At 43.5% G+C, this 23,848-nt stretch overlaps 1 protein-coding gene and 1 long non-coding RNA gene across 2 annotated transcripts in view; both read left to right on the top strand.

The window, feature by feature from the left end:
- The first annotated feature begins 706 nt into the window (after nt 1-706).
- Nucleotides 707-2,934, top strand: LOC120371783. The gene is made up of 3 exons (XR_005584577.1): nt 707-830; nt 2,467-2,519; nt 2,797-2,934. It is a non-coding gene; the product is annotated as an uncharacterized LOC120371783 (long non-coding RNA).
- Nucleotides 2,935-3,921: 987 nt separating this feature from the next.
- Nucleotides 3,922-23,848, top strand: part of LOC120372032 (IgGFc-binding protein-like) — a 93,859-nt gene continuing 73,932 nt past the window's right edge. The window contains exons 1-12 of the mRNA XM_039488715.1: nt 3,922-3,943; nt 4,796-5,058; nt 6,410-6,491; nt 10,416-10,487; nt 10,825-11,069; nt 15,180-15,463; nt 16,022-16,299; nt 18,294-18,892; nt 19,624-20,188; nt 20,842-21,041; nt 21,138-21,518; nt 22,433-22,719. Of these exons, the coding sequence (XP_039344649.1) occupies nt 3,922-3,943; nt 4,796-5,058; nt 6,410-6,491; nt 10,416-10,487; nt 10,825-11,069; nt 15,180-15,463; nt 16,022-16,299; nt 18,294-18,892; nt 19,624-20,188; nt 20,842-21,041; nt 21,138-21,518; nt 22,433-22,719 (3,278 nt within the window). The remainder of the gene's footprint in view (nt 3,944-4,795; nt 5,059-6,409; nt 6,492-10,415; nt 10,488-10,824; nt 11,070-15,179; nt 15,464-16,021; nt 16,300-18,293; nt 18,893-19,623; nt 20,189-20,841; nt 21,042-21,137; nt 21,519-22,432; nt 22,720-23,848) is intronic.

Raw genomic sequence — 23,848 nt, 5'->3', positions numbered from 1 at the left:
ACATTTTCAATATAGTCAAACTCCCAGGTCTCACATCTATGACATCTCCCCTCTAGTAGAGAGGTTACATATAATCCTGACCAAAAATAATAGATAAACTTAATACAGTGTCAACCTTACACTCCTATAATCCTATCCTACTTAAACCTAAAGTCTATCAAGGATATTACAGGAAATTGCCCTATCTGTCACATAGGCACAGTGGTTTTGCAGCATATGCATGCAATTCCAGGAAGCTGCTGAATTTGATCCAGAAATTTCAGTGTCCATTAGTAAACTGAAAGCTTATGTTCTGGCCTGTAGAATCCAAATTAATGCTTGAGAGAAAACCTGATAATTAACAGAAGCCTCATCTGTATACACTAAACATAGAAACTGGAGAGAACTTTCCTCCCATAAATGAAGAGAGAGAAAATGTAGAGGATTATCTAACCATACAAGGAACAAGTCACCCTTTGAAAAATATGAACCTGTTTTATCTAGAGCTCGGAACTTAATCAGGATCAGATTGCTTTCTTCGACAACCCACATACCTAGAGGGCATGAAAGCAAGTGTTATAAAACAGAAAAATCTCTGCTGATGTTGTAATTTGCATTGTGCTTGCTGACACCTGGCTGAAGAGATTTTTATGATTGACTCCACCCATTGGTCAATATATTCTTCCGTTTTTCGCCCTTCATCCCCTTTTGCTTCCTGATAGTAAAGTTGGTGGATTAATATGTGGAGAGTATCGCACAGAACATTTAACTCTCTCTTCTAGAATGTGGACACTCTGGCACTTACAATGCATTTTAATTTTATTCTGTCTCTCAGTGCCGGATACCAAAGGGTAAGTAGCACAATACTGAGTGTACCTTCATATACCTATTTTGGATAATTTTAAAGGCAAATATTCATTCTGTCCTTTCAAATGAATCTTATTTTAAAAATAATGCAATAATTTCCTTCTATTGAAACTTGTTTTGTGTTGGCTACTGGCCATGACAAAGGTCTGGAACACATCTGGATTGCTCCATGGCACATCTGGAGGGGAGGGACTTTGAACAAACTGTCCATAAAATTAACAGTCTCTTTTTGACTGCTGTGAACATTAATCACCTGTCTTTATAGCCCGATATTTCTAAAATGCCTATCACCATGGAATCTAATTGCTACGCAACAAGTTAAAGACAACACTGAGTGTGCTTTAAATGGCAATATTCTTCCAGCTTGGTCTTGGTCCTGGAGTCCATGGTTGAGTGGCTTTGTTTGCTTTGGTTTGTCCATCTTCAGTCTTCATTTTTCCAGCTTAGCTGTAAGGCAGCCTGCTTCAGGAAGCATCTTCCAGTTACCTTGTGTTTCTTTATTTTCATGTGTCTCTGCTGAAATAGACTAAAATGAATGCCATTATTTGTTTCTATTTCTATGCATATCATTGCTTAGATTTTGATGGCAGGCAATTTACTGCACATCTGTGATGTATTCACTTGGGGAGAAATTCTCCACCCCACTTCAGGCCTGAATGAAGGGGTTTGAAGAAGGGGTACCATTGAAATTGGATGGAGGGAGCAGAATCCTGTCTCTCATTGCCTATAGAGCACCAGAAGAGCCAGTTCCAAGCTATTGTTGCAGCTTTAAGGTGTCTGCAGTCCATTTCTGCTTGTTGCACATTCCCACACCTATGCATGGGGTGCACAGCCAATGGAGTTATTAACTGGAGCTACAGCTTCCCTGCTGCTGCCCTGCTCCATGCTGGTGCTTGGACCCCAGTTTTGGTTTTGGCCCATCTCTATCATGCACTGCGCTTTATTATTTCTGTAGTGCTGCCAGGTGTGCACGGTGCTTTATAGGCAATCGAAGGACAGGTCCCTACCTGGAGGAGCTTTCAATGTAGTTTAGGGAAAGGGTTGCCAGGGCTGATAAGCAAAGGTGGTAGGATGTGTGGGAAAGGTGCAGGAAATTCAAGCATTCTAGCAATGGCCATGAGATATATTCTGGCTACGTGCACATCAAAATGGTAATATTTTACACCAGTTTGCATAGGTGTAAATGATGACACAATGGTAGTGGTGATTCAGCCTGTTTATCTGAACTAAGCCTTATCCAGTTATCCCTCATCCAGACCCCAATCCTTAACCGTGAGTGGGGCACCTGTTCCCTCTCCAGTCAGTGGGGACATAGAGCTGAGTATCTCCCGCATAATGAAAATAACTCACCCCATCTCTGACACAGCCTCACAGCCTCATGACAATGAAAAAGTGAAGACACAAGGGAACCTTGTGGCACATATGTGAGGGGGGCCTTTGTTCTGGCAAACAAACTAAAGCAGTGTATGTGCCAGGAAAGGGCATCTGTTCTCCTGGTGCCATCTCCCAGGAGCACCAAGGGCTCTACCTTTCCCTTTCAGTGTGTGTGGTTAAAACAATTGTTTTTTTGAATGTTTTTTTAAAGTCCACAAGGATTTCACTGAGCATTTTCCTTGGCAGGGTCAAACAAACAGATCTAACCAGTGGCTTTGGAACCTGGGATCCTGGAACAGGTACTTACCTCGCTCTCTCTCTCTTTCTTGTATTGTTAATGTCCCATAGAATCATAGGGTTAGAAGGGACTGCAAGGGTCATCTAGTCTCACCCCTGCCAAGATGCAGGATTTGTTGTGGTTAAACCATCCAAGACCGATGGCGATCCAGACTCCTTTTGAAAACCTCCAGTGAAGGAGCTTCCCCAACCTCTGTGTGCAGTTTGTTCCGTTGTCCTGCGGTTTAATGTATCAGTGTTGCCTAGAAAATATTATCTTTCAATCCCACTGTGTTTCAGCTTACATCACCAGATGTGATTTTAACAACAACTCGAGACCGTTTTGTGACTGGACCCAGCCCTGTGAAGTGAACCAAGGAGCCTGGATAAGAACCAAACATGCCACTCCAACTAGTGGAACAGGTCCAGATGGAGACTACCCCGATGGAAGTACGAGCTCAATTATAACCCTGCTGATTTCCCTCTGAATGTGACCTCTGCTGGGCTTTTCTTCCTTTCTTAAAAAAACGAGGTTCATTCAGCTTTTGAAAATGTTCCTTCTGCCACTAATTTGCTTTCCTATTGAGACCTGATTTTGCTAAGTGTAAGATTCTCTCATCCTGTCAGTCACAGACAAATTAACCTGACTTGCCCCATAGTGGGATGGAAGTCTCTGTCGATGCAGCAAAGCAGCAAACTGCTAGATACATAATGCTGTAGATACCAAGGAGAGCGCAGACTTCACCATGTGTACAAAACATTATTCAAGGGAGGTTTGGTAGCCACGTAATATTCACATCAATTAATGGCAATAAAAGTAATGACTCTGGAGCCAGCATGGACACTACACATTATTCAGGCTGGCACAGAGTATTACAAAGATTACAAAGACTGAATTGCTAAAAATATACAGTATTTGAAAAGCCGGTCATAGGTTATGTGTGATCAGAAAAGTGAGTTCGCATGTAGTCAGGTCATCAAGAGACATGGGGGGCTGGGGACCTATCGCTATCCATTTATTGTATGCAGTATTGTTGTAGCCGTGTTGGTCCATTTATATCATCAGTATGCTATCTGATCACTTAAAAGGGATTCAGTCTCCCAGATCGTAACTGCAGCCACATTACCTAGTGCTATTCCCTTCTCAGAATCACAGGCTGAACAGCATCAAACCTAGTTAGTACTTGGACTACAATAGACCCAGTCTGAAAATTATCTCTTGGAATGATTTTCTCATGAAAAATGCATGTTTTGTAAATTTTATTTTGATTTTGCTGAAAATTTTCAATTTTCTATCAGAAAAATTAAAATGAAATATTTTATTTTGGGTCAATTCAACCTGAATCAGATGATTTTGTTTTTTTGAACTGACCTAAAATATTTAATTTTAAATCAATTAAAAAAAACCCTTAACTACATTTCACTATGGTGAACTATCTTATGGGAGGTGAGGTTCCATCCCCTATTCTCTTCTATGGGCTAGGCTCCCTGGAGGACTACATCTCTCAAAAGGCAATGTGTTGATTTCCATCTGTCCAAGCTGCATAGTGCATCATTGGAATCACATGACTCGATGCATTATGGGAGCTGTAGTCTGGCCGCGGTACCTGGCCAATAAGTGTGATGGGAGCCAAAAATACAAGACATATAAAGCAATGTACCATAGGGAAGCAGTTTAGTGTTCAAATGAAGTGTTTTAATTTTGTAAATATTTAAATGTTTCAATTCAATCATAAATGTCAAAATGAAACGTTCCAACATTTTCAAGTAGAATTTTTTTGGACTATTTTGTTTTGTGTAAATTTCAAAATTGCAACTTTTAATCCTGTGTCAGAACGAAAACAAATGTCGCGATTTCCTGCAGGTTGCAAAATCATAATCAGAGACCTTAATGGAGAAACTAAGTGCTGAAGGAAGGAGTGTTCAGTGGTTGGCACTCTTCCCTCTTAGTCAGAACTAAACCAAGCATGGCATAAGGGGGCACTATGCCATCTTTTAGCAGTGAAATAGTTTTGACCAAGTGTGGTCATGAAAAATTCCATAGCACTCTTTGTAAGAGATGGGGTGTTTTTAGCTCTGGTCTCCAGATTGTATTCAGGTCTGGGTAATTGCATTCTGCCTATTAACCGCTAGAAACAGTATTCTCTTTCATTTCTTGTCCCTATTTGTAATGTAGTGTTGCTCTGTGCTGTTAAATATTGTCCAAAACCCACTCTAGAAATGGTTAACAATTCAATTTTAAATAATACCTGAGAAAACACAAGGATTTAGCAATTGATTTGTTCTTTTCACCCTGCAGATGGCTATTTTATTTACCAAGAGGCCAGTAACCTCGTCCCATTCGACACCGACAGGATTGCGAGTCCTGAAATTGTGGTTTCTGGAGAGATATGCATAGACTTCTGGTATCACATGTTTGGGTCAGAGGAGCTGAATGAGCTGAAAGTGATTATTCAGAATGAGGGAGTGGAAGATCTGGTGTGGAGTCAGAAGGGAAACCAGGGTTCTTCTTGGATCTATGGTTTCACCACTGTTACTTTTCTGCCTGAGAGAAGGATAAAGGTAATTATACTGAGAACACACCAATTTGTACAGTATGAAAAGACTGCCAAGTTTTGCCTTGCCCTTGCAAGCTTTAAGGGATTGTACCAAAAATCAAGGAAATGTTGGTTACACCTTGCGATACAATGATCTTAAACAAAATGTAGTTATATTGCAATTACAGTGTAATTACAGTGCTTTTGGCCCCTCTGACTACCACTACTTCATACCGTGTTAACTGTATGGCTGAGAATAACTGAGAACTGCTTGGGCACTATACATACAAAATGATGGGGTCTAAATTAGCTGTTACCACCTCAAGAAAGATTTTAGTCACTGTGAATGGTTCTCTAAAAACATCCGCTCAATGCGCAGAAGCAGTCAAAAGAGCTAACAGAATGTTAGGAACCATTAGGAAAAGAATAGAAAAGAAAAGAATAGAAAACAAGACAGAAAATATCATAATGCCTCTATATAAATCCATGGTACACCCACAACTTGAATACTTTGAGCAGATCTGGTTGCCCCATCTCAAAAAAGATGCATTAGAATTGGGAAAGGTACAGAGAAGGATAACTAAAATGATTAGAGGTATGGAACAGCTTCCGTATGAGAAGAGATTAAAAAAGACAGGGACTTTTCAGCTTGGAAAAGAGACAGCTAAGGAGGGAGATATGATTGAGGTTTATAAAATATTGACTGGTGTGGAGAAAGTGAACAAGGAAGCATTATTTAACCCTTCACCTAACACAAGACGTAGGGGTGACCCAATGAAATTGATAGGCAACAGGTTGAAAATAAACAAAAGGAAGTATTTCTTCACACAACACACAGTCAACCTGTGAAACTCTTTGCCAGGAGATGTTGGGAAGGCCAAAACTATAATAGGGTTCAAAAAAGAAAAGTAAGTTCATGGAGGACAGGTCCATCAATAGCTATTAGCCAGGATGGGCTGGGATGCAACACCATGCTCTGAATATCCTTAGCCTCTGTTTGCCAGAAGCTGGGAGTGGACAACAGGGGATGGATCACTTGATAATTGCCTGTGAGTCAAGTTTCAAATGCTGGATGCTATCTAAGTCTGGCCCTTAGACTTAAGTAGCATCTTAGAAAAGATTAATAATCAATAATCAGTATCACTTATCACCAGGAAAAATTGAATTGTAGTGTCTCTTCCAGTCCCTGCTTTAAACACAATGTTTTTCCAAGGAAAGTCAGGGAAGCCCCAACTCTCACATGAGCCATATAAAATAGAGTAGAAAAAACTCTTAGAAAATACAGTGAAGAGAATGATCCTGCATTGGCTGTGAGGCTGTCCCTTTTTATCTCCCAAATATGTCTGATTCTATGATTCACTTTGCATCCTGCCTAGGTCATTTTTGAGGCTGTTCGAGGATTAACAGAATATGGGGACACAGCTGTGGACAATGTGGGTGTCAGGAACGGGCCCTGTGGTAAGTCTATCCCTATGTCTCAATGATTCCCAACCCTTTTTTCCACTTGTTTACTATACCACAGTCCAGTAGAGAATAAGGACTCTCGAAGATTCAAACCTCATAAAAAGGAAGCCAACAAATTCACAATGAAGCTTATCTAAATGTATTGGGTTTTTCCCTAGTTTTCACCCAAATCCTTCCTCAGCATCTCAATTTTGTTCCAAACGAGCTGCAAGGTTGTCTGAAAATCAGTCCATTTTCATGAAATTCAGCAAATGTAGGTTTGTAATAAAACTCCAAAGCAGATGAATGTCACTTGTCTTGGGGTTTCATTGAGCTCTCTATTCAACATGTAATAGTAAAACAAGAAAGAGTCAGAACTCTTCCCATAGGAGCTCTGCAAAACACACTGCACTGTCACATTACACAGAGAAATAACAATGAATCAGTAGAAATGAAGCACAGCCCAAACCCTCAGATCATAATATTATGGGCTTTGGGGAAATTTGATTCTGAATTGGAATTTGAGGCTGGTCCATAGCTTTATAATCTACCAAAACAAAATCCCTGGTCTGAACACACCTGAACTATGGAATAGTCCTGTTCTCCAAAGTGCTTGTAACCCCTACCAGCTTGAAGTCATCTGCAAATTTTATAAGCCTACTCTCCACTCCATTATCTAAGTCACTAATGAAAATATTGAATAGTACTGAGGCTAGACTGACCCCTGCAGGACTGCTTTAGATACACCCTCCCAGTATGACAGTGAACCATTGATAATTACTCTTTGGGTACAGATTTTCCAACCAGTTGTGCATCCATTTTATAATAATCTCATCTAAAATTTTATGTATGTATGGAGCACTTTGAAAATATATAACACTGTATATCTCACTAATGAACATTATTATTACTATAGAAAATATGTGCAAGAAGATATTTCCAGGTCTTAACAGGGCCTGCTTCTCTCCTGTCTGTAAGATACTTTTTCTATAATGACAATAAAATGACTCAGATTTACAGTAGCATAAAACTGCAGGGCAGTTGAAGGACTAAATTCTGGGCACGGAAATCCTCAGAATGAATAGTTTTCTTTAAGCTCCAATGAGTAGGGTTTTAATACTCTTGAGGCTTATTGTTCTTGGACAGAAAGAGCCACTTTCTGGTTTCCCCAGGCTATGCAGCACACTATTCAGCCACTGGATGGAGCACACATGTAATCTCAAGAGTTAGAACAAAAGCGCTGCTCTCCGAGTGTTCAGTTTTATGGCTACTAATGAAGACAAAGGTCATGCTAATCAATAACACCGGTGGAAAAAAAATTCTCCAAACATTTTTGATAGAAAACACCTATTGGACTAAATGGAAATTTTTCTGGGGAAACATCATTTTCATGGAATATTTTTCATGCAAAAAAATTAATTTCCCACTCAGCTGTCCTAACTAGCCAGGGAGTTTTATTCTTGATTTTCATTTTTTTATTTAATGATTTTTTTTTCACTTTACATCTTTAGGGACAACATTTTTAGACCCAGAGTCTCCTCTTCTTTCTGCACCAGCAAAACAAAATAACCTTAAAGCTAGAATAGAGGGATCTGCTGGTGGTGCAAAGTCAGTGTAACAGTTCCTAACTGACCCTTCCCTCTCTGCGGCTGGTGTAAGAGGCATTGTTAGAGGAATAAGGTGTGGCCAGGCTCATCTGCCCTTTCTGGCTGCCCTTTGGGTTTGTTGGCAGCAAGCACAAATCAGAGCAGCCTAAAGCTGATCTACAGTATGCTGGGTGATCATACTGGTGCACTAAGGAAATGTAAAGGAGAGTTAAAGACACCTTTGCACATTCTCTCCTGCACTGCAGGGCTGCATTGTGTGTTCCTCAGCCACCAGAAAGGGACTTGGTCCTAGACTCAAACTTGCCTCTAGTTTTGTTCACACAATTTTTGCATGCCTACCTGTTTACACAGTTTGTGTACAAGCAAATACAAAGAGTGTGTATGCTGAATTTGAGCCCATGTTTGGAAATAAAGCTTACTTTTTCAAAAAAGCCTCCACATGACGTATAACAGCGGTAGGCAACCTATGGCACATGGGCCGAACGTGGCACACCAGCTGATTTTCAGTGGCACTCACACTGCCCGGGTCCTGGCCACCGGTCTGGGGGGCTCTGCATTTTAATTTAATTTTAAATGAAGCTTCTTAAACATTTTAAAAATCGTATTTATTTTACATACAACAATAGTTTAGTTATATATTATAGATTTATAGAAAGAGACCTTCTAAAAACATTAAATTGTATTACTGGCATGCGAAACCTTAAATTAGAGTGAATAAATGAAGACTCAGCACACCAATTCTGAAAGGTTGCCGACCCATGACCTATAAAATTGCTTATGCAATTTTTCCTGACTCAGAGTTTGTGCAGAGAAATTAATCAGCTATTTACATGTGCAAACTATATTTGCATATGCAAATTCACACTTGATGTGCAAAATCAGAGATTTCATAGGAGCAGCATGTTGGTTGTGAAGAACTGAAAGTGCAAAAAGCCAGGACACAAAGATATGCTGAGAACATTTGGAGTCAACTCTTTAAAATGTGTATTCACATTTAAGGTTTAAGCTCTTTACATATCTGGAATAATTTCAGTTAACACATACTATTCATTTCATAGTATTTGTTAGACCTCAAACTGGTCATTTTGTCCTCCCAGTAATTTTTTTTTTATAAACTATATTGTATAAAAAAGAACAAATTCAATTGAATTTGATGGGTTTCCAGCTGCATGCACAACTAGTTTATAGGCATTAATTATCATTATTGTATACAATTATTCCATCATTTTTCAAAGATTTCCATCCTGTCCATATGCAGTTTCTATTTTTGTACCACAATTTAGTGACTACAAATAATGCTGTTTGTAGATTAAGTCAGATAGATGTCTAACTCACTGATTTGTGGACTCATTCAGGTATTTATGCATCTAAATGACCTATAGTGTATCCATAAATAATTGGGTTAGAGTATATTCAGTAAATTAATCAGTCAGATGTAACTCACTCAAGGTAGGTCTCCTGGTTGCATCGTGTGTTATTGCATACTCAATTCACCATGGAATGATTTAAGGGGACTGCAACAAATGATGCTAGCTGACTTTCATTCAGCAAGGAAAAAGAGAAAGTGCTTGTGTGCTAAGAAGGATTTAGGTGTTTCTCTGTGTTGCTACATTACCTTTGCAATTCCAGAGGTTTAAATAGAAATGTTACTAGGTCACCAATGGAATGAGTTTAATTTGGCCACCTGGTCACATTGGCTCTAGTGGCTCCTATCACACAAGGACAACATTCTATAACATCCATTTTAGGAGAAGTCCAGCTGCTAGAAGCTAGAATGTGTAGCAGGCACGAAGACATAAGCATCAGCAGAGCTTGTTAAGACACCTTGCATGGTGCCTTCACTTGTTCTGTCTGTCACTAGGCAGCTCTTTCAGCTCGAGTTTTCACACAGAGTAAATATCATTTTGGGGAAATAAAGAAACCCACTGACTAGAAAATTGTAACTGTGTCAATATTGCTACTACTGTGCTGCATCTGCTGCCAGACCTGTGATTCCCAGCACTGCCAACACCTACAGATGATATGACCTTCACTGCTCTAACAGATATACCAGAAGAAGCCACACATCCAACTGCAAATACATTTCCAGTAAAGGAGGTACAGGTTGTGGTAGGCTCAGTGGCTATTACCCAGCCAACAATCAGACAAGCTTCTCTAAAAACTCTTGTACTTACACCAGTTTTACACTGGGACAGTTCCACTGACTCCAGCAGAAATATTCCTGATTTACAGTGGTGTAAGGGAGAGGAGAATGAAGCCTGGTGTTTTTTGGTGAATGGGTACAGTGATGATTCTGTAGTTATAATTCATTGTCTTGGGTGATCTTTTTTAGTGATGGTGCCATCTACCACTCCCCCAGCATCATCAACTGCAACACCGGAATCTGCTTTGCCAGTGATAACAGGTAATTGTTATTCATATTCACATACTAGCCCATAAACTGCAAGAGGAATTCTGGTTTTGTTCCTAGCTCTGCAACTGATTTGGTTTACTTAATCTCTCCTTGCTTCAGCATCCCCATCTGTAAAGTGGAAGAAAACTATTTCCCTACCACAACGGGGTGTTTTAGGGCTTACTTTGTTAATGTTGAGCACTTTGAGACCTTTAAATGAAGGGTGCTGTAGAAGTGCAAAGCATGGTTCTTGCATGGATCAGGAACACTCCAGAGTCAAAGATGTTCAGATGTGTCAGCTGAACACGCCTGTGTATTAATGCAGCGATATTCCATTCTTCATCTGCAGAGGCAACCTGCAGTGTGCATAGTGACCCCCACTATTACACTTTTGACAAGCAGTCTCACACGTTCATGGGAAATTGCACCTACACCCTGTCTAAGCTGTGTGATGGGAACAGCACGCTGCCCTACTTCAATGTGGAAGCAGCAAACGAACACAGAGGAGGCAACACGCGCGTGTCCTATGTCCAATATGTGGATGTTGATGTTTATGACTACAGGATAACTCTGGGTAAAAACAGGGTTGTTAAGGTAAGAACTGGGGTCTAAAATGAAAGTCAGGATCTCTCCATTTTACCTACTGACTATATTTTTAGCCTCTTATCATGAATGTAGAATTGTGTTTATGGTACAAATCACAGGGAAACGTACAATTTTTTAAAAAAAAGCAATACTAACCTTCCCTCAAAGTGCCCTGCCTAAGAGATACCATTTAATGTATTTACTCTGAGTTTGTAGGGTAGTCAGATATCTCCAGTTTAATGATGGCATAAATGCCTAGAGAGAGAGAATAATAATTACAAATTCAAAAACTACTTAAAGACACTGGGCCTCTAAGAGGTCTCAGCATAGAATTCATGGCCCAGAGGAAGTGTGAGCTACGGTAGATTTAAGCCACGTTTGCACCCCACAATCCCAGTCTGTTCCATGGGCTAGAGACATGCTTAAAGGGCCGTGCAAAAAGTGTGATAGGAAATGGGGGTTCTGTCATAATTCTAGCCAAAATATTTTTTCAGACCCTTGGTAAGACAGTGCTTAAAGTTTGCCCCCCAGTGACCCTACTCAAATTATGTATTTATTTGCCCAGTTCTGTGACCCAGCCCACTTTAAGTACTGGTTAGAGAGGCCCCCAGCATAAATTAGCCTGGGAAAGGGGCTGGAGGAGCTGACTTAATTACAACCGCCTCCCTGGGCTGCTCCATGGACAGCAGAACGGCACGCTGTATCCCACACACAATTAGCCCCTTCTACTCCAACGCTCCCTAAGCTAGGGCATCCAAGAGGATACTTGAAGGACAACAGCCTTACAGCTGTCTACCCTAGTGCCTGTGCTTGCATCCCCTCAAGCCAAGACATGGCTGCAAGGGTTCTTCTGCTCCAGCACCCTCTCTGCCATCCTGGTTCAGCAGCTTCCATGGCCTAGCCCTCCCACCAGGTCACCTTCCCAGTTCATCCACTTCCAGGGTCACTACAGTCCAACTAGAAGTTCAATCACACATCCAAACAAACTCTTCATCTGCCCCTCTTGGGCTACTCTTCAGCCCCTCTTCTGGGCTCGGTTCTCAGACCATTCTGGGTTAACTTTTTCACAGATCCCTAATCCCAGGCCCTGCAGTGTTCTCCTTTGATCTCTTGGATGATTTCTGCCTCCCAGGCCTTTCTCCCCGGACGCCCTTTATCTTCGCAGGGGGTCTCTGGTAGCTTCTCTAGGACCCTCTCTGCTCCTTATAGACTTCACACAGGGCCCCCCCGTGGGAGCCCAGGGTTGCCACCTCTGAGGTCCAAAGAAACCAGAACATGGAGATGGGCAGCCTGGGCCAGCAAGGGGTGAGTAGGGCTTGGTGCCACTTGCTCCCTCCTTGCTCTGTTTAAAATGCTGTTGCACTACAGAGTAAGAGCAGAGAGTGCTGAGCCAGCGATGGGCCCCACTTTTCCTGCATAGAGCCACTGAAGGGCCCAGCCCCATCTCTGGGCCCAGCCCCGCTTTCCCCACAGAGCCACTGACAGACCTGACGTCTCCAGGCCTGACCCCGCTTTCCCCACCAAGCCACTGACAGACCTGATGTTTCCGGGCCCAGCCCTGCTTTCCCCACCGAGCCACCGTCAGACCTGACGTCTCCAGGCCTGGCCCCGCTTTCCCCCACCGAGCCACTGACAGACCTGACGTCTCCAGGCCCGGCCCCGCTTTCCCCCACCGAGCCACTGACAGACCTGACGTCTCCAGGCCCGGCCCCGCTTTCCCCCACCGAGCCACTGACAGACCTGACGTCTCCGGGCCCGGCCCCGCTTTCCCCCACCGAGCCACTGACAGACCTGACGTCTCCGGGCCCAGCCCTGCTTTCCCCAACAAGGCACTGACAGAGCCCACGTCTCCGGGTCTAGCCCTGCTTTCCCCACCGAGCCACTGACAGACCTGACGTCTCCAGGCCTGACCCTGCTTTCCCCACTGAGCCACCGACAGACCTGATATCTCCGGGCCCAGCCCTGCTTTCCCCACCGAGCCACAGACAGACCTGACATCTCTGGGCCTGACCCTGCTTTCCCCACCGAGCTACTGACAGACCTGACGTCTCCAGGCCCAGCCCGGCTTTCCCCAACGAGCCACTGAGAGACCTCATGTCTCCAGGCCCAGCCCCACTTCCTCCACTGAGCCTGCTATGGACCCCTCGTCCCTGAGCCGGGCCCCGCTTTCCCTACCCAACGGCTAACACCAGGCCCCTCATTTCTGCTCCTTTGCCCCAGGCCCACGGAGAATGCCTGGGTGTCCTTATCCCTGGCCTCCCGCACAGGCAACATCCCGCATCCTGCTCCAAGGCAGGCCGTCTCTCTTCTGCCCCAATGCACAGACTCAGCTAGGGTCCAAACCAAGGGCAACCCCCAAATGGAGGCAAACCTGGAGGGAAAGGTGAGCGATGGGCTGGACAACAGGAGGTGACAAAACTCAGGACATTTAATGTCCAGTGAAGACTTCAGGATTCCCAAGATGGCTACCTCTAAAAAGGGACAATCCTGGGAAAACCTGGGTAGTTTGCAGACCTACAGGATCCTCACTTGCCTCTGCTAGTTCCCCTTTCACTGAGTGCCCTCACCCTCTTTATGAGGCCCAGGTGTTCATCAGGCTATCACCTCACCCCATTAGTCCTGGCCCCGCAGGCCAGGAGGCAGCTAGTTCTGGCACAGGTGGTGTGCCCTATTTCCCTTTAAAGGGTACGTTTACACTACATTAAAATACCTGCAGCACTGTATCTGAGCCCGGATCAGCTGACTCGGGCTCAGCCTGCGGGGCTAAAAATAGAAGTGTAGACATTTGGGATTAGGTTCAGGACACCGTCTCAGAGCCCAGGCTCCAGCCCAAGCCTGAACATCTATGCTGCCATTTTTTAGCCCTGCAGCATGAGTCCCCAAGTCTGACTTAGGTGTCTCGGATGGACCAGCTGCATCTGTGCTGTAAGGTCCTTAATATTGTAGCATTGAAATACCCAAAAGGCCAGTCATCCTGTGACAGGGCCCTTTATACCAATCTTAACCCAGTGTAAGGGGGCTGGTGTAGGGATGAAGATCTCACTAATTGTAAATTTGACTCAAAACTTGCAACAAAGAATAGGTCACATTACTTCATTAAATAGCTTCTTCTGAAAAAGTAATACAGTAATATATGTGACAAGCAAGCAAAGGTTTAAATGTACAGTGAGACCTTTCCAGTCTCATATAAGGAAACACAAATGAATATTGTTACACATACTTTTCCAGCTGTTTCTCTTCTTGTGCCTTCCTCCTTCCTTTCTTTACTGATTTCATATATAACGATGATGTTTGGATAAAGTAAAATTAATTGAAGACCCCTTTTTATGCTTATATGTAGATTTCTTTAATTAGCAGCTAAAACAAACTGATAGGTTTAAAATATATATTTTAATTTTATTGATTTTTGCACCTTTCACTTGGTTTCTCTTGTTCTTTGCTGATTGCACTTCCTGACATTTCATATATATTTAAATATTTAAAGAAAATTAAAGATTTTTTTAAAATCATCATATTCTGAAACCTCATCCTAGGCCTCAGATTTTAAAGAACCTTATACCATAAACTTGCTCATTCAGAATTTGAACATGAGCCTATAATTAGTTAATATTTGCACAGCACTTTGTGGTATGTCTACACTGCAGTTGAACACCCGCAGCTGGTCCATGTCAGCGGACTTGGGCTTGTGAGGTTCAGGTTGCGGGGCTATAGAAGATGTTGGGCTCTTGGATCTTTCCCTCTCACAGGGTCCCAGGGCCTGGGCTCTAGCCTGAGCCTGAACATCTACACTGCAATTTTACAGGCCAGTAGCACAAGCCCCACAAGCCCGAGTCAGCTGATGTGGCCAACTGCAGGTCTTTAATTGCAGTGTAGACATACCTGAATGTGCAAAATGCTGAGTAAACAGGCATTCAAGGAGCACAGCATAAATATCTACTGTAGTCAGATATTATAGCTAGTTATTATGTGCCCACAAATGCCTGTTTTCTCACATAAGCAGATTCTGTGCCTGCAAGTGGGTGTGTGAGCTAAATTAGGAGGTACAGCTTTGGAGGCTTTATAAAAGACTTGTCCCTTTAAAGACAAATAATGAAGCCTTTTTGTTTCTTGTGCATGCAGGTGAACGGAGCCATTCAGGTACTTCCTGTGGTACTGGCATCAGGTGTAAATATTTCCTTCAGTGGACAGTACGTCATGGTTACCACTGCCTTCGGGCTGAGAGTTAAGTTCAATGGAGATCATAGGGCTGAAGTGATTCTTCCCAGTATATACATGTCTAAAGTCTGTGGCATGTGTGGAAATTACAATGGGCACAAAGCAGATGACTTTCTTAACCCAGATGGAGAGATGGAAGCAAATTCGGTCAGCTTGGGCAACAGCTGGCGGATTTATAATGACTCCAGGTAGGACTCCAAGCATTACGCTAGTCCTTAGCGGATTGATATGTAATGAGTAGGTATTTTAAGTGCTTATTAACTGTGATACAAAAATAATCATATCAATGCTCATATTGTTCGTGTAATTGTGAAGTTTCACAGCTGTTTTGATTGGGACACAGAGTGGATTTGAACAAAAATATCACAAAGGCCTAAATTGGGTCTGTAAGTATTTTTTATTACTATTAATTAGAAACATGAAACTTGAAAACTTTTTTGCCTTTTATGTGCCCTATCTGTGTGTCTTTCATGTGCAAAATCTGTTTGTAAACCCTTATCAAATCAAAATAGATTCTAACTAAGACATTGAAAGGCACAAGGGCAATGTCTATGTTGAATTCCAAGTGTATTTTTTCCCCATTCGTTTCATACCCAAAATCAGCAGAAACATTTTTTCTTACAAATATTTCATGCTTGGACAGGAGTAAGCCCTGGAATGTTAGTAAATACATTATGCAAAACATCTTGGGCTTCAGTGCATGCAGACTTCATTAGTGAATTTCTCTGCATCTTTTTTCCTCCCAGCTGTGTCCCAGATCTTGGCCATACTCCAAACTGCTCAGATGATGAAACACAAATGATCCAAAGCAACAAGTACTGTGGGCTGATCACAGATCCAAGTGGCCCGTTCCAGCAGTGCCATTCAGTAGCTGATCCATTGGTTTATTTTGAAGACTGCCGGTATGATCTGTGTGAACTTCATTTGAACAATGCAGCCCTCTGCAATAACCTACAGTCATATGCTGATGTGTGCCAAGCTGCAGGCATTCCTGTGGGAACATGGAGAAATGAAACATTCTGTCGTATGTATCAAAGCTGACTTTAGATTATTATAGGTGGGGTTGGTAGCCTGATATTTCCCATTATAAATCCTTGTTTTCAGTTGCTTATAACTTTGTCAAACTTTAACCTCGTGGGCTGAAATTTTCCATGCTGGGTGTCTGCCTCAGGCTGAATTTTCCTGGGAAAAACTTCAGCCAAAATGGTTCTTCCATTTCTGAGAAGGAGGCTAGGAAAAAAAATATGTTGTTTTGCCTGTATTAAAAGATTTTAAAGACTTCTTCTTTGAAATGTTCTAGTACCCCCATGCTTTGAAGTGGGAACTTGAAATGTGAAATGTGGCAGGTGCAATGTACCTTTTGCAGTCCCTGTGAAAATCTGCCCAAATATGGCCAAGTCAGGAAGCCTTTGAAAAATCGCATTTCGCACATGCTCAGTAGAGACTTTGTTAGAAGTTATCAGCTAAACTCTCTGATGCTATTATCCTCACTAAGCCTGCTCCAGTCCCTCACAGCTCCCTGTGCTGGCCAAACGGCGCATGCATCCTCCCCATAGAGAAAGCGAGCATGCTCCATCTCTTCACAGCTCCTGTAAGAGCAGCTAAGCAGGCTTCTGCCCAGAACTGCAGAGGTGAAGCTGGACTTTCCCTGTAATGGCTGCTCTGGGCCGGGGCGGGGCTAGGTCACAGAACTGAGAGCAAGGAGTCGGTCTCTCCTGTGCTCTCTGTACCCCACCCCATTTGGCCCAGGCAGCATGGAGGAGGAGGATGCTTGATTCAAATGCAAAGCAAGAGCTGGACCATGGGAGGGAAAGGTGTAGATTGGGACCAGGACAAGGTGTTGAGACGGGGGAACTGGAACTGGCTGGGCAAGGAGTCTGGGACTAGGAATGAGGAGAGACTGAGAGATGGGGATAGGGAAGAGAGAACTGGACAGGGATGGGCTGGAGGGGACATGACAGCAGGAGCCAGGCTTCAGGGTAGTGGGCAGAAGAGTCCCACTAGAGCACACTCCCTACCCAAGCCTGGAATGGAACCCAAAATCCTAAGTCTCACCATTCCTCTGCTGTCAGCAAAGGAAACCCACTGGCAAAGTGTGTGTTCCATGCCCTGCTACTGCTGGTCCTGCCTGTGCACTGAATGAGGCAGAGGTCCTGCAGAAAAAAATAATATATCATCATGTAACTAAAGACGCTATCATAATGCATACATACAAGGGGGCCGAATTAAATTTACATGGGCACAGGGCCGGCTCCAGGGATTTTGCCACCCCAAGCAGCCAAAAGAAAAAAAAAAGCCGCTATCACAATCTGAGGCAATTCAGCAGGAGGTCCTTCGCTCCGACCGGGAGTGAGGGACCCTCCGCCAAATTGACACCGAATAGCTGGACCTGCCGCCCCTCTCCAGAGTGGCCGCCCCAAGCACCTGCTTGCTAAGCTGGTGCCTGGAGCCAGCCCTGCATGGGCAACCTTAATTCTGGCATTTATTGACCTTTAATTGCTTTACTTTACAATTTTAATAAAGTTCTTTCAACATAATTAGGTGTGGGGAAGTGAGGAGTGGTGGTGGTGAGAGTTTAATATATGTATATAACCAGATATAATCTATAGCTGAACCACTACTCTCTCTTGATTTTTTATTTTTAGTGACATTATTCAGGAGTTTGGGAAGGAAGAAAAATATAAACTAAGTGATTAACAATAATAATAAATAGAAAAACCACATTAATATTCTCCTGCCACCTAAACGTTCTACCTGTTGAGCAGCCAAGAAAAGCAATTTGTTTTTTCCCTTAACTCAGTTATAGTCAATGGAAGTTTCCCTGTAATACTCTGCAGGAAAGACAGACTTTTCTTGCGGTCAAAAGGCTAAACTAAAAGTGAACTGGGAGTTTTGATGGAGGATAAAAACTGACTAGCGTCTTCAGTATTTGGCCCAAAATACTTTTAAAAGGAACAAAATATATTATTGCAAATCAGTAGTTTAAAGGATTAATGTGGATGCTTTTTCAATTTACAGCACTGATTTGTCCAGCCAACAGTCACTATGAAGCATGCACGGCAGCCTGCCCTGCTACCTGTGTCAACCCAATGGCTCCTGCCAGCTGCAGCCTGCCGTGTGTGGAAGGATGCGTGTGTGACAGTGGTTATCTTCTCTACAACGATGGCTGTGTCCCCAGCAGTCAGTGCGGGTGCTGGCACAATGGCAAACACTACCCTGTTGGCGCTGAATTCTGGACCGATGACACCTGCTCCTCTAAATGCACATGTCCCTCTCGGGGGAGCAAAGTAACCTGCTCTAACGCAGCCTGCCCAGCCGATTATTACTGTGGGGTTCAGAACGGGGAACCTGGCTGCTACCGTGAGACTTACGGGATCTGCCGAGTCCACAACGACCCTCATTACAACACATTTGACAGAGAGACTCACCACTTCATGGGGAAGTGCACCTATACGCTGGCCAAAGTGTGCACCAACTCCAGCTCTCTGCCTTATTTCAACGTAGAAGCCAAGAACGAGCATCGAGGGTACTCTGCGGTGTCCTATGTGCAGAAAGTCCTGGTGGAGGTTTATGGACAACACATAGAAATAGTTAAGGCAACACCAAATCGTGTACTGGTGAGTTTTTTGGATCCATTACATTTTGGATTCAGAGGTGAAATGCAGCCGTGGCAGAATTAGGCAAAAATGGAATGTTCTACTTTCATGTTAAGTGTAATGCTAAGGATATTCAGAGTATCTGGCTTTGCCACAGTAACAAAGTAATGGATCGAAGAAATCTAGGCACACATAGAAGCTATTAATATCCACTAGGCAGAGCTAATGCTCTGGTAGCTAACATAAAAGACTTGTAACCGGAGTTGTATTCACAGGAGCATGTAGGTGAAAACAGTCACTTCTTAGAGACAGGAGTTTGGAATTAGACAGGAGCACTACAGTATGCGTTGCCAGTAGCGTGGCCAGGTGTAAGAAAATCACCTTTCTCCAGGACCCTCTCGGTCACAATTCTGGTAGGAGGGAATGAAGTGTATGCCTGCAAAAACAAATGCACATGTTGCTTCCAAACAAGGCCCTGGATTTGTTCCTGAAATGTGCATAATTAGAAATATTGTGCCAGTTCCTCATCTGGTGTAAACCAGCCTGACTCCATTGGCTCCAGTGAATTGCACCAGCTAAGTAACTGGCCCGACTAACTACATGTCTGGTCACACAGTTATTTAATTTGCAAATGCAAATGCAGGATATTTTTGTAGTATTCTCTTTTACAAAACTGACCTTTGTTTCACCAAAATGAAATCCATTAAAGATCACATTTCTAACACTTAACTTCATGGATTCATTTGTCTTAGATCAATAAAATATGGTCAACTCTCCCTGTAACCACAGCTGGTGGGTCAATCACAGTGAGCAGGAGTGGACGCTACGTTATCCTAGAGACAGATTTCAGACTGAGGGTTTCCTATGACACCGATCACTCGGTGGAAGTGAAGGTGCCCACCACCTATTTCAACAGGACCTGTGGCATGTGCGGTAACTTTAACAATCGGAGAGAGGATGACTATATGATGCCGGATGGGCAGCAAGCCAAGAACTCTAATGAGCTGGGAAACAGCTGGCGTGTCAAGGATGATGATCCTTCTTGTGATGTCATTGTCCCACCCAAACCCTGCCCTGCAGACCAGGAGAACCTCTACAGAACTGACAGATTCTGTGGCATGATAACCAAGAGGCCTGGCCCCTTTGGGGTCTGCCACTCCGTGATCAATCCTGAGAGCATCTTTGAGAGCTGTGTCTATGACCTCTGTGCGCTGAATGGGAATGAGCAGCTCTTGTGTAACGCTCTGGCGACCTACGCTGATGCATGTCAGGAAGCTGGAGTGACTCTCCCCCAGTGGAGAAACGCCACCTTCTGCCGTGAGTATCTGCAGGGAATCGAATGTCTGAACAACCTACTCTAGTGTTGCAAAAGAGTGTTTACTCCCCATGTACTGCATGGTTTAGAGTTCTGAAAGTTTCCATTATTCACTCCTGATATTTTGAGATTACAAAACCCCTGAATGTCATGTGCATGAAAGGTGCCTGACGGACAACAGGAAGAATGAAATCTTCTGTCTGAGAACAGGTACAGAGAGGGCAGCAGCAGCAGTCTGAGCTGACTCTAGACTGTCTTGTCAGTGTTTATCTACCAAATTCCTCCCACACAGGTGTAAGGATAGTTTAGTCAAGTGATCATGGCTAACTGTTCTGAACCTTTCTATAGCCAGTATGTCAGTTAATGCCAGTCCCCCCTGATATGGAGATTTATCCACTAGTAATTAGATATGGTTTAGAGATGTAAAATTCTGATTTGGGTCTGAACTTCCCCAGAGTTCAGGGTATTTGTATTTGGTTGTTAAGGTCCTTCTCAGCTACAAACTATATTTTTCTTTTATCTTCCCTTCCTGAAATAGGGACTTTTGGGTTTCAAGAACTTTTCTTAACATAAGTTGTTACTGAAAAGCTAAATATCCTGGGTTTTGGATGCAGATTTTCAGCTGTGAGTTATAGAGTTTTTATTTGTTTTTCAGCGCTTCCTTGCCTTTCCAATAGTCATTACAATCCATGCACTAGTGCTTGTCCTGCAACCTGCTCCAACCCAGTAGCAGCAAGCAACTGCAGTAAACCTTGCGTGGAGGGATGTGAGTGCAACAGCGGGTTTGTTCTCAGCGGTGGACAGTGTGTTTCCATGGACAATTGTGGCTGCCTCTATAAAGACAAATATTATGAGGTTTGTTCTAATGTATGCTAGATGTTTGGAGCAGTATTTCACAGCTTGCAGTCAAACTCAGCTTTCTACCTGTATGTATTTGCTTGTCTCTAACAGAGAGGGGAAACTTTCTGGGAAACAAACTGTGCAGGCCAATGTAACTGTGCAGGAAACAACACCATAGTCTGCAGTCCAAAGACATGTGAAGCGAGCAAAATTTGCAAGGTGCAGAATGGAATCTTGGGATGTTATCCATTGGACATCAACACCTGCCACATCTATGGGGATCCACACTACATAACCTTTGATGGGAGACTGTACCATTTCCAGGGTGGATGCAATTATACAATAGTTGAGACATGCACAAATTCTTCTGAGCAGTTCTCAGTGACAACCAGGAATGAACACAGAGGAAGCCAGGCCTGGACTGCTTTGAACTCAGTAGCTGTCACATTGAAAAACATTCACATTGCTTTGAGAAAAAACAAAGAGGTCCATGTAAGTATTATACCTTACACACACCCACACCCAAACCCACCAGTGGGTTGCTGTCACAGGGTGCTCTCTCTGCTAGTGGCATCTCCTCCTGGCCGCTCTGGAAATTAGCTCTGGCCAGGCATTGTGCCCTCTTCCAGCAGTGTCTCTCCCATTGTCCTCTCATCCTTAGGACCCCTCTCACTCCAGGAACTGCAGCCTCCTCTCCTCGCTTTTCACAGGGAGGGGCTGCAGCCCCACCTGTTCCTGCCCAGCTGAGCCTGCTTTCAATCACTTCCCTGATCCCTGGCTCCCCATCCAGGTGCAACCTGTGGAGTTAATTGTCACACCTGGCCATCTTAACCCCTTCCAGTCTTGTGTGGGGGTGGACACGTCATCACAGTTGCCTTTGTTCTGTCTACATCAATATTGAATCACAGTCCTCTGAGTTATTTGCCTCCAGGATTGCAAACAATAAAGGACACACACACATGTTCATAAGTAAAGCAGAACCCAGGATAATTTTTCAGAGGCCAGGATAACTTTTCCACTTCTCTCTCCATGTTGTTCAGCACTGCTACATAGAGGATCTGTTTTGAGTAAATTCCTCACCTTGCTTTCTTACAAAACCAGTAGTGTCTTTCTCACTCTAACATAACTAACAGATTACATGTGCCAATAGAGAGGTAACAGTATAACGTCAGAAAATGAACTATAGATGGATCCAAATTAGGATCCCACTACCACAGTTGGTTCTGATCAGAATTTTGCAGCTCTGGTCCTCTGCAAAAAAAACTCTCAAGTTTTTACATACTCAAAAGACATCACTGACTTTGTCACCAATTGCTTTGTTGACTCAGCTATTTGTGTGACATCACTGACTTTGTCACCAATTGCTTTGTTGACTCAGCTATTTGTGTGTGCTATTTTTTTTTTAGGTGAATGGAATTCAAGTTGATCTTCCTGTGACTCTGCATCCTGGAATTACAGTAGCTGTAAGAGGACCCTATGTGGTCATTGATACCTCTATTGGCATTCAGGTGAAGTTTGATGGTGACCAACAGCTTTTTGTTCATGCTGACGAAAGCTTTAAGGGGCAGCTGTGTGGCCTGTGTGGCACATACACTGACAACCAGCTGGATGATTTCCTAAGACCAGACAGAGTCCTGGAACAGGATTCAAATAATTTTGGCAACAGCTGGCGAGTGAAGGATGACAATTGGATGTAAGTACTTGGAGACACCTATAAGTGCAGACAAATCACTTGACCCTTAAAAGGAATAAGGTCAAGATACAAGATATGTGTATAGATATGTGTTCCATGGAAACCCTTGTCATTACTAGAGCCAGTGGTTTCGTGTCACGGAGGTCAATTTTGGATCATGTAGATTTGCACATACCGTATTTCCTTTCATTTTCACTTTTGAACAAGCCCAAAAACTCAGCTGAAAACTCTTGGGGCATTTTAAAACCCACGGCAGCGAATCTTAGAGTCCAGGTCTACACCCTCAGGCTTCAGGGCCGCCCAGAGGGGGGGCAAGTGGGGCAATTTGCTCCAGGCCCCAGGCCCTGCAGGGGCCCCCACGAGAATATAGTATTCTATAGTATTGCAACTTTTTTTTATGGAAGGGGCCCCCAAAATTGCTTTGCCCCAGGCCCCCTGAATCCTCTGGGCGGCCCTGTCAGGCTTTCACTACGCCACTGAAATCAACAGTATAGACATTGCAACTCAGGCTGGAGGTCAGGCTCTGAAGCCCACCCTGCTCCCTGGGCTTCAGAGCCAAAGGTCCAGCTCAAGCTGTAACATCGACACTGCTGCTTTTAGCGCCGGAGCGTGATCCCCACAAGCCCCAGGCTGTAGACCCCGGCTCTGAGACTTGCTCCCATGAGTTTTAAAAGGCAGTAGAGACATAACCAATGTGTTTGGATGATTTCAGTGTGAAATCTCCCATCCTTACTGAAAACTGGGCCCATGTTACCTGTATATTAACTTACTAATTTCCATAGTCCACGCCATGAACTTGATTTTTTTTTTCATCCTTTGTTTTTGGTCTTTGAGAATGTTTCAGTATGAGCAGTGCTTAATTTGTGCTGGCGCTTGCCAGGGTTTATCCCCAGCACCTCTAGGCTTGGCAGTTCATAGCCCTGGCATCTCTGGGCTTGCTCATAGACTCATAGACTTTAAGGTCAGAAGGGACCATTATGATCATCTAGTCTGACCTTCTGCACAGTGCAGGCCACAGAATCTCACCCACCCACTCCCGTAACAAACCCCTAACCTATGTCTGAGTTATTGAAGTCCTCAAATTGTGGTTTGAAGACCTCAAGCTGCAGAGAATCCTCCAGCAAGTGAC

Source organism: Mauremys reevesii, linkage group 9, assembly GCF_016161935.1.
Source record: "Mauremys reevesii isolate NIE-2019 linkage group 9, ASM1616193v1, whole genome shotgun sequence".
Classification (NCBI taxonomy): Eukaryota; Metazoa; Chordata; order Testudines; family Geoemydidae; genus Mauremys; species Mauremys reevesii.
This window is presented reverse-complemented; position numbering and strand designations above follow the sequence as displayed.